The sequence below is a fragment of the Belonocnema kinseyi genome, chromosome 6 (assembly GCF_010883055.1).
Source record: "Belonocnema kinseyi isolate 2016_QV_RU_SX_M_011 chromosome 6, B_treatae_v1, whole genome shotgun sequence".
Lineage (NCBI taxonomy): Eukaryota > Metazoa > Arthropoda > Insecta > Hymenoptera > Cynipidae > Belonocnema > Belonocnema kinseyi.
The window spans coordinates 135,808,845-135,820,575 of NC_046662.1; the positions used below are offsets into that span (position 1 = coordinate 135,808,845).

The following is an 11,731-nucleotide window of genomic DNA, read 5'->3' on the forward strand; positions in this document are numbered from 1 at the left end:
GTATCAGCCTTGGAGGAGATTATGTTGAGAAATAACAAAAAAAAATTCTTAAAAACGTTGTTTTTCTTGGTCAGGCCGGAAACTTATCAATCCACCCTCGTAAAACGATTAAAGTTATTTCCAGAGAAATTCCACATTTCATTATAAGCCAGCTTTCTATCCACGACCGCCATTGAATTATATGAAAATTCTTATAGGCCTTTCTCTAGAAAATAGTATATTGCGCAACAAGGGGCGAAAGGCGACAATTGCACGAGTGTGAAGTTAGCTGCCCGAGCGAAGCGAAGGTACATAACACACGAGTGAAATTGTTACCTCGCCCCGAGTTGGGCATACAATATTTCATAAAAAATATATCGAAAATTTGACTTGAGATACCTGAAGCTTCTTTGCGTCTCATCAAAAGTGTTATTTTTTTGTAAATACGTAGTCAATGACAGATAGATGTTAGAATGCCACACTGGAGAGTAATTAAATAGTATATTGCGTATCAAGTAGGAGAAGGTGGGGGTGGGTCCAGGGTGAAACGCCGGTGGGGGTTCGGGGGCGGAGCTCTCCGTTATAAGAAAATATCAATCCTGATTTAAATAAAAAATGATTAGCACCTCCGTACTTATAATAAGAAGTAAAAAAATTGTTTTTAACTTTATCGATGAGCTTCACAGAACAAAGTACCGACATTTGCGTTAATTATTCACTGTTTACCAACTAAGACGTGATATCGATGAGGTTATAAGCAGTTATTGATTTTTCTGTTCGCTCTGCTCTAACGCAAGTGCAATGGAGAGGTTGCCAGCTGTTCTAGTCAAAGTTCCGCGAAAATTTGAAGTAGATGAACGAAAAATTGCTCTTTCTAATACAAATTAATAATAAAAGTTTCTAAGTTATTCACAAAACATGTTAAAAGTTTAAGTTATTTATTTTGAAAATTGAAGCGAGACGAGCACGCTACAGTTATCGCTGAAAACATCGATCGTTCACGATCGAAGGTGGAGACTGAAGTTAGCCTCTATTCTCGAAACGAGTTTCGACAAGAGGGAGAATAGCTGCAGACAATTGCAGATAAAATAGAATGTATATACTTTTGATACCGGTTACGGCGTAAAGTGACTTTCGCAGCCGCCTGTTTCAACTTTATAGTCTAGGGTTGAAAACACAACTTTTGACCCGCTACGGGGGCATCCAAAGTCAAGTTTTTTATACATGTGTTATGAAAAATATATGTAACGTGCACCGAAGAAAGGGGACTTACTCTAAAAAAATCGAAATCAAGGTTTTTACACATTTTGATAGTTTTTGAGCTGCACTTTTTAATTAAACCATCGGAAAAAATATCCGAGCATTATTATTGCTAATAATTGCGTTGTTGGGGAGCCGAGTAATAGGGCTTTGGCTCGAGAGCTCGAGATTCGGCGAAAAATCTCCTACCACTCACCATACCATCTCCGCGTCTCATTTATACCCCTTCCATGAGCCGCGTCTATGACTTATCTCCTTCCGTGAGAATGTAGTGGTAAGTGGAGAGGGAAGATTTCGTGAGTCTTCCCTCTCCTAAAAGTCCGGTCTATCGAGTCGACTTCAACCGCTCGTCCTGCAAAATCTCACTTGTCTGAGTATGAAATTTCATATTCATATTCATATTTCATATTCCCCTTTCTTCGGCGCACGTCACATATTGCGCATCTAGGGCAGGGTTGGCCAGTTACTAGTAAGTCTACATCAGGGCTCGCCCCTTCAAGCAGGTGTTGGCTGCTACGACAAGTGCATGGCTGCCACCAATTTTTTCTGTCATTTTTTTCATCGTTTTCCAGGAATCGAACGAAGGGTTACGGTCACGGTAAATTACGTCTCGTCGTCGTTCACGCCGGGGGGTCTGAACCTTTTTACTCGAATTTCCAAAACATTTAATTTTCAGTTTCAATTTTATTATTAATTGAGAAAGTGAATCAAATTTACCTGCAAATTGAAGCTGTCATAAAAGTTTTAAAAAGGAGGAAAAATTTGGAAAATTTTGAATGAAAATTCATTAAAAAAAAAAAAGAAAAACGATTACCGCCAAAATCTTTTTTTTTCGTTCTTATCGTTCTCCTTTATCTTGTACAAACTTTGAGTAAAGATTAAAAAATAATTTATTAAGTTACTGGAAAGATTTTGTGTTGGTTTTATTAAAAAATTTTAATACTTGTAAATGAAGAGCGGATTGAAGCTACTGTGATGTTAGTTCAACTGTTTAATAGAAGCTTTCAAACTTCAAAGCTTTCATACAAAAAATGTTAAATATAGGCAATTTAAGAGTTTTAACAATTCCAGTAGAGAGGCCATTTGTATCAGTGAAATTTCTCTCACAATCAGTGAAATTTCACTCACAATCAGTGAAATTTCACTGATTCATATTTAAAGAGCAGACCATTGAGTCATAAATCTATTCAAATTTATGAAATCTTAATTTTTTAAACTCTCTATTAAAAATTCTTTAATTTTGATGATTTAATATCAAATTTTCTTCTTTTTAAAACAGTTAGAATTGAAAACTTGACATTTGATTTCCGAAATCATCAAAAGTCAACAATTTTAATTTATGAATCTTCAAATTTCAAGAGATTTCATTTGTACTTTTTCGAAAATTAAATTGTCAATCTTTTAAATTAAAGAGTTTTTTTATTTTGAGAATTTAGAATTACAAGTTAAGTAAGTTTTTCGTTTTACAATTACAAATTTTTTCTTCTTCTTATTATTTCATTCAAGAAGTAATGAAATATGCCACATTTTTATATAAAAATATTTTTATTCACAGTAATTATTATAAAACTTGCAATAAAATATAGTAATTGCTTAAAACTTCCATCTTTCAAGCATTATATTAATTTTTCTTATTAATTTTGTAACTACCTATTAAACACTAAGTATTAATAGATAAAATAGTCATATTATAGCTATAGCTTATTTTAATAAATATTTATCAAAGAAATTTGAACAATATCATCTAAACATTTCATTATTATACATTGTTTCAATTATGTGAAATATATAAATATTATTCAATAAAACGTTTATATTTATTTTTATATTATTAAATTAAACGCTGATATATTTTTTCTAATTGTATTTTATTTTTGGAAAGGATGTCTTCCAAGCCCGGCGCGGCGGGAGTTATAATGACCGTGAACGGCTAGAAACCAGTCGAACGACAAGATTTATTAAGACCAGTTTGACCTAGTCTTTTGAATGCCACTGGCAGCCAATGCAGCCAATGGGTGCCTTTTGGTGAGCCCTGGTCTACAGCTTTTAACGTATTAAGGATTACGTGCAATACGCGTTATATAAATTAAAGTATTACAAGTGATGTAAATTACTGTAGGATCTGATCGTATTTTCCCTGTACGATACTGATCCCGTGACGACTGGCAAGAATCTCCACTACAGCAAGCACATTCAGAGTTTTTTCTCATGTGGATCTACCCGGTCGACAAACAACAATGTCGAGTTCCCTTTACACGCTCTAAAATCCGCGTATTTTACGCATGCACTAAGGAAAATAACGTTAATCCATTCAGGCAAAGAAAAAAATTATTAATAACTTTTAGAAGCTACAGTTGCAGGGATATAGTTCCTTATAATATTAATGACGATACAGTACATATACACATCGATAATTATGTACTTAATTAGTAGGCATGTTGCAGAACGATGCATCGGTGAATGAACAAATCACTGCAGGCATGTTGTTAGTTCCAAAAGCAGGTTTCAGAAGCTGTCGATCTTAAGCGCCTTTGTAGGATGATTAGTGATTCCTTGTTACATCAAAAACAGAACAACAAAATCACTAGTCTTCCATACAATGGAACTCTTCCCCCCCCCCTTCGCATTAGGCGTCTTCTTTCTTCCAGTGACGCTCGGTATGTTTCCGCAACCATTAGCAAATATTATTGAACGATTTACTCAGTTACTAGAAATAAGTTAGCTCTCTATGATTGATGAGACCTCTAGATGCGATACGATTCTTCGAACTAATAAAAGAATTACATAATATAAATTCATACGACTTACTTTTTTTTAATCCAAAAAATTAATACGAAAATACAACAGAAATTACTAATACTATTGATATAGGAGTAAATAAGTGAATAGCTTACCTATTCTTGAAAATAATGGGTTTAACAATTTGAATCTATATTCATGATACATAGATATCCTAATTCCTATCTCGGTCGTTGATAAATCTTATACCCTATGCTTTATCATTCTTAAATTTTAGTATAACAGACATATGCACATCTTCAATTCTTACTGCTGATAGAAGTTAAAGTAAAAAGGAATGAATAAATTACCTCTGCTGCAACAGGTACTGGGCCATTTGTATTTGGTTTGGTAAACCTGTGATGGTAATAATGCGATCGTTACTTCCAGGTAGCGGCTCATCGATTGTGATAGCGGCACCACTATCGGATCTTATCTTGCGAATTCTCGCTCCTCCCTTGCCGATTATGGCTCCTGCCAACTAAGCAAAATAAAAACTTTTACAATAGATCTACGAAAAAAGCAGAATGACCACTGGACCGGGCAATTTCAGGGAAAATCAATGAATTTATAATAATTTTGAATGTTACCAATTAAACAATTTAAAATCGAAAACCTTAAATACACTACACTTAAAAGTGGTTTTTGCAACACTTTATGGGAAGTTCGCAGTTGATGCACCAAAAAATAAACGCAAAATGAACGATTTCTTGATGAAGTCAAATTGTGCGGCAATCGTAACATTCATGTACTATTATTATTCGAATTAAGAGATGAGATGATAGTATTAAGTTCTTTTTTTAATTTTCTGAGTTTATTGTGAACTGAGCAAGTGGTTTTCCTGACCGATTGTTCCTATCTTATAAAAAAAAATACTTGATGCATTTAAATATAAAGGGACACGAGCGCACCCAACTTTTGATATGTGACGGAACAATAGTTGCATCCGTGTCTGTTGAAGAAATATATATGTGACGTGCGCCGAAGAAAGGGGACTTACTCTGAAAAGTGAGACTTTTCATAGCGAGCTGTCGAACTTGACCCGATAGATGCGACTTTTAAGAGAGAAGGAAGACTCACGAAATCATCCCTCTCCACTTAACACTAAATTCTCACGGAAAGAGATACATCGCAACCGCGGCTCACGGACAGGGTATAAATGAGACGCGTAGATTGAACGGTGAGTGCTGGGAGGTGTTTCACGGAATCACGAGCTCTCGAGCGAAAGCCCCATTTCTCGGGTACCTAACATCTCAACTATTAGCAATAATAACGCTCGATTTTTTTTGTCATTGCTTTAAAAGGAGCAGCTCAAAAACTATCGAAAAGTGTAAAAACCTCGATTTTGATTTTTTCAGATTAAGCCCCCTTTCTTCTACGTATGTCACATATGTCGCCTAGAAATAAAATAGACACATTTTTCTAAACTTTTTTTCTAATACTTAGGGACGCACTTTGCCTAGTTCAACTTAAGATTGTTTTAGTAACTTTTATCCTAGGAAGATCATTTTTATTCAGTTTTAATTTACACCATAGCAATCAGTGTACATTACCCTAGATTTTAACTAACTACGTAAAAATGGACAGTTTCTGAATAAAATATATATTGACTATTCATAGTATTCAACGATTTATGGGGTCCCTTATTTTGAATCTATAGTCAAATATCAAGATTCAAACATGGCAAATCCAATACAGGGGACACGAATTGTAAAAAAAAACCACATGTCTGAATATTACTACTCGAAGATTTTGACGACACTGATTTCGAATTTCATGCCAATTCATGCCAATTTTTCAAAATTCAAAATGGGGTATCCATATAGGCTGAAACAATTCCAAAAATAAATCAAATATGAATGAAAGATACTATTCGGTGTGGATGATATCGAATTCGAAATTAGCCCCCTCCCCCCCTAATTAGTAATTTTCAGTCATATCTGATTTGAGGACTTTTATCCGCCACATTGGATACACCATTTTTAATTTTTACATTTTGACTTTGGGTTCGAAATCAGCAACTCTAAAAACCTTTAAATTCACATTAAAAAATATCTATCTCATAAAATATAATATCTGAGCGCACATGGTAATGATAAACTACATTATATACAAAAACTGTCAACTTGGACGTAGATTTTTGAAGTGTATCTTTCCCGTATTTCGTAGATATTCATCTATAACGTCCAAAAGGATTCATTTTTCTTTCATATTCCTGTCAAAATATAATGAATTTGGACGAAGTTACGTTTACAACTCGGGCGTTAATTGGTTATGGGTTCCGACGTGTGCTGTTGAATACGGTTATTGAGTGCCTTCGGACGATGGGTTAGGGCAACTTGATCGTCTTTTAACGTAAAAAGTGCAGTGGCGTTGTGAAATATGGAATTTTTGGAAGAAGTTCTGAGTTCGACTGATAACAGATCACATATAATACGAATACAACCAGAACAAAACAGAAATATAACGCGAACAAAACATACATAAAAAAGCACTTTGTTTAGACCGAAGGGTAGCCAATCACTTGAATGATTTAAAGTAAAATAGGAGTCATTTCGAAATGACTATCTGGTAATTTGGAATATTAAAAAATTTCGCGAAAACTTTGCATGAAAATCTTCCCGGATGAAAAGGATAGAAGACGTTTTCAAGAGGATCCTACCATCTTCGGATCCAGTAATATCAAGTTTGCAAAAAATGCGGCCCAAAAAAAGAGACCCGCTTTCTCCGAAAGTTTTGGAACTACTAGTAATATCGTCTGCATGTACGCCGATGACTGCTTTTTATGCAGACAAAAGCGATTCTAAATGTTCGGATGAAGAGCTGTAACTTGTTTTTCAAATGTAGAACACAAGTTTACTTAATTAAATTCATGTTTTTGAGTTATTTTGATCATTCACTTGAATTCCTAAACCCTAAAATCGTGTGCACACAATTTTTTACCCTATCAGGGTGAATCATCTTCAATTGTCCTCATAATACGACGGATATTTTGTCAGCCATTTTGTGTTTGTAAATTTTTATTCCAGATATGAATTCCTTGACTGACCCAAAAAACCCATGTACATTAATTTTTACTATGATAGCACACTTATTGTAGAAACTCACCCGCGATTTTGTCTTTTTTTTTAATTTTTGACTTTTATGTTTTTTTCCCACAACAGAAATTGTTTTTATACTTCAGATCACTTGAATTCAATTCAAAGCGGTATAAAAAAAGAAAAATGTTAGCTTGCAAAGATTATTGTTATTAGCAGACTTTAATAACAAATAATCCACATGAAGAATATTCTTTGTTATAGCATGTTCCTGGTGTAAAATTGCTTGCTTTTATTGTTTGCACGATACGTGACCATCAAAATTCAGAATTAAATGTTATAATTGATTCTATAAGCAAATTCAATAAACAAATCTACATCACAGACATTAAAAAGCAGCAAAAAATCTTTTTTTTCGGCTACTCTTATTGTAATGATATCACCGATTATATTTTCTATAAAAATTATACTATCCGTTGATATTTGTTTATTTGATAAGCCAAATATATAAACAGATTCACATTTTAGGAGTTTAAAGCAAAATGAAACCGATTTTTCATCTAATTTTATTCCAATTACATATTCTGAAACAATTTTGTCATATTCACAAATTTAGTTATGCATTAACATTTGTTAATTTTACGAACAAATTATATAAACTAATGCACATTTTCGGCGATTTGCAGCAAAAAATCGTTTTTTATCTGACCTTGTTCAAATCATATTCACAAATTTTGTTATGCATTAACATTTGTTAATTTTACGAACAAATTATATAAACTAATGCACATTTTCGGCATTTTCCAGTAAAAATAAATCTTTCTTTTATCTGACCTTGCTCAAATCAGATTCACAAATTTAGTTATGTATTCATATTTGTTCATTTTATGAACAAATGATATAAAAAATGCACATTTTGGGCGTTTTATAGCAAAAATAAATTGTTTTTTCATCTAACCTTGCTCAAATCATATTCACAAATTTAGTTATGCATTAACAATTGTCAATTGTACGAACAAATTATATAAACAAATGCACATTTTCGGCGTTTTTCAGCAAAAATAAATCGATTTTTTATCTGACCTTGCTCAAATTATTAATAAATTTAGTTATGCACTTGTTAATTTTATGAACAATTTATATAAACAAATCACGTTTTCTGCATTTTCCAGCAAAAAAAAATGGTTTTTTGATCTGACTTTGTTTAAAACATATTCACAAATTTAGTTACGTATTAACATATGTTAATTTCACGAACAATTTTATAGGATCAAATGACTTTTTGGTTTAAATAATACTCCTTTATCAAAAATTAAACTTTCTGGTTAGAAATGCATTTTTCTGTTTAAAAATGCGTGTAGTCCATTTCAACATTCATCACTTCAGTTGAAGATTCATCATTTCAGTTGAACATTTATCCCTTTATTTGAAAATTTGTTGTTTCAATAAGAAATCATTTTTTCCGTGGGAATTAAAGTATCATTTGTTGACGAAAATTCATTTATTGTAGAAAACGAAGATAAAAAACAATAATCAATGAATTAATCTCTCAAAAATAATTCTTATGAATAATATTAATATTGATAAAAAATGTAACTATTTTCTTGGAAACCCGTTTATTTGAGGTAGAAATGTATTTTATAACTGAACATTCAAGTATTCACGTTAAAGACTTAAAGGTTTCAAGTTGCAAATTTATCTATGTCAGTTTAAAATTTAACTATATAATTGAATGAAAATTTCTTTTTCTTTTTGAAAATTGAACCTATTCTCTTCATGACTTGTGTTTTTGCTTAAATAATAACGTTTCCAGCAATATATTGAACTTTTTGATTTTCGAATAAACATTCACTAATTTATTTTTGATCAAACAGATCTTTTCTGAACAATTTTTCTTTTCGGTGTAAAACGAAGTGTGTTGGTTCTATGTTTCAAAGTTAAGGTGAATTGTTGTAATCTCATTTAATTTTTTACAAATGTAACTATTATTTTTAAAACAACGTTCTTATTTGAAAATTTATTTCATAATTAAAAATGTAATTATTGCAGTTCAAGGTTCATCATTTTATTTGAAAAGTAATTTCTTGAATATAAAATGCAACTTTTTTTTGAAGTTCGTTCTTTTAAAGTAGAAAATTAATTTTTTAATTGAAAATTTAACCGTTTTCTTTCTCTGTAGGAAATTTACCTTCTTGGTTTTAAAATTTACCTCTTTGTCTAAAAATTCATGTATTTGGTGAAAAATAAGTCTTCTAAAGTTCTTATGTAGAAAATTTAAGTACTTGATTAAATGTTGTATTACTTGGTTAAAGTTTCAATTGATTGGCTGAAGGGCTTAACTATTTTGTTGGAAATTCTTTTCTTAGGTTAAACATTACTGTTTTTAAGTAATAATTTAACCATTCCATTTTTTATTGAAAATTCAACTATTGAAGTTTTTATTGGAAATTTATCGTACATATTTGATTTGTGAATGCAACTGTAGGAGGGAAAGTTGAACTAAATTCTTAAAAATTCATATAATTAGTAGAAAATGTCACTATTTTGTTAAAACATTATCTTTTGGATTGCAAATTTATTAGTTGTGCTAGAAAATTCATCTTTCTAGTTTGAAAATTCAAGAGTCAACAACATCGTTTGTTTGTCAACATTTTTCTTCTTTAGTTAAACTATTTTTCTAAAAATTTGCACCATACAATTTTGAAGAATCAGTAGAATGCAATTTATTTACAACAATTGAGCTGTAAGTTGTTCACTTTCCACTATCTGATTTATATTTGCTCCTCTTGAATAAACAGTGTAATATTGCCACATACTAAAAAATATATTCTTTTTCATTAAAAATATTTCTAAGTTGAATAAAGGTTGAAAATAGTTCCTATAATCGGCATAATCGCATTTCGATGTTGCAAATTATTTAATTCTAAGCCAAAGTACAAATTTTCTACTATCTATGGGGAAAATATATTTCAGCATTTTCAATCTAGCCATAACCGGTTTAACTTAGGCGGGTAGGAGTCAGGGGGGAACGAGTGAAGTCAACCCATTGAAAAATTTCCGTCTCCGCTCGGTTCAAGTGAGAAGAGCACATCTGCCGAAGGAGTATCGAAAACCCGATCTCGAGCCGATATATCTACTTTCCAATCCAAAGTCGAGTCGAGCTAAAACCGACACGATCCAAACCCGATACCGGTGTCTGGGATAGAGTCGGGATCGTGTCGATATCGGGAAATATCGCTCGACGCATCACCAGTTATGGAGAGGGAGCGACGGCATGCCGTTACTTTCTCTGATTCCCGTTCGGCTCTTATCAAAATAAGGGACAGAATTTTTAATCACGAGGGGCATCCATTTGCACGGCTTATATGTGATCGGATAGCCGCGGCTGAACATTCGGGTGTCAATGTCAGCCTTGTATGGGTAGCGGCATACATGGGTATTTTGGGGAACGAAGAGGCTGATGAGATGGCAAGGTCGGCCTCTAGACTTCCGTTCGTCCTTTAGAGAGGAATCCCGATGGTCGATCTTCGTCTGGTCTGTCAACGTGACTTTCAGGACTGGTCCTTGCTGTGCTGGCCCTACGGGGGGATGAGGGGTTCTAGGGCGGATTACTTCTCGCATGTAAAAATTAAGACTCCTAGGCCCTTTCTCCGGGGATGCGGTTTTCTGAGGCGTTTTATTACTGTGATCACGAGGTTACGTTCTGCGCAACATATGCACAGGGGACAATTTTGCGCGGATGGTGTGGAGTTTTTATGAGAATTATAGTACGTTATGCCTACAATTTATTTATAAATGAACTATTTATAATGAAATTCTTAAGTAAAAAGTTGCACAAAAAATATTTTATATTATTCTGTTGTATTACATATCTGGAGTTAAATGAGTTATTTGCAAATTATTGACTTTTGAGTGATATTCTTATGGTTACTTTTAAGGGTAAATATATTTCTTTAATTGTTAATTATAAAATTGAATGGTAACAACTGAGGAAAGAAATTTAAGGGGGAATTTATTTAAAGGCAAAATTTAAATCTTACTAAGCCTGAAAATAATAATAGTTCCAAAACTTCAAAAAGTGGACATGGCATAGTATAACTCTAGGGCGACGAACTGCTTAGGTAAACTTTATATTACATCAATATAGGAATGACATTTAATAACAAAAATAATCAAAAATATAACTATAACCATTGTTATAAACCATTCCTCTGGCAAAATATTAAAATTTGAGATTTTTTCAAATGATAGTTTCCTTCAATTGCCAGGACAACTTGACTGAAAATGTTTTAAACTCTTGGACGAATGACTGCTAGTTGAGAGAATAAGGATACTATCTGACGCTAAGAGAAGTCTAGAGTGAAGGGAGAGGTGGGTCAGAGAAAATCAACAGTTTCTCTCTGACTCATCTCGACTCTTCCAAGACCCTCCAGTTACTGTCGAACACCCACCCAAACCAGAGGAGGTCGAAGTATTTTGGAGAAAAGTCTACGAAGTTCAGCATAGACTGGACGAAGAGTTAGAAAATATAAATAGCTTCATGGAGCTATATGATGCCCTCATAACACCTGCTTAAGAATGCCCACCCATCACTACCAAGGAGGTGAAAAAAGTATTAAGAGGGATGAAGAACTATTCCGCACCGGGACCAGATTGTATCAAAACCTTCTGGTGGA

At 33.0% G+C, this 11,731-nt stretch overlaps 1 protein-coding gene across 7 annotated transcripts in view; it reads right to left on the minus strand.

Annotated features, from left to right (window-relative positions):
- Window positions 1–11,731, minus strand: part of LOC117175240 (heterogeneous nuclear ribonucleoprotein K) — a 374,225-nt gene that overhangs the window by 7,660 nt on the left and 354,834 nt on the right. For 6 of the 7 annotated variants that reach the window (XM_033364916.1, XM_033364913.1, XM_033364918.1 and 3 more), the window contains one exon: window positions 4,329–4,498. In XM_033364916.1, coding sequence (XP_033220807.1) covers window positions 4,329–4,498 — 170 coding nt within the window. Of the gene's footprint in view, window positions 1–4,324; window positions 4,499–11,731 lie in introns of those variants that run through there. The other variant, XM_033364919.1, reaches the window with a different exon arrangement.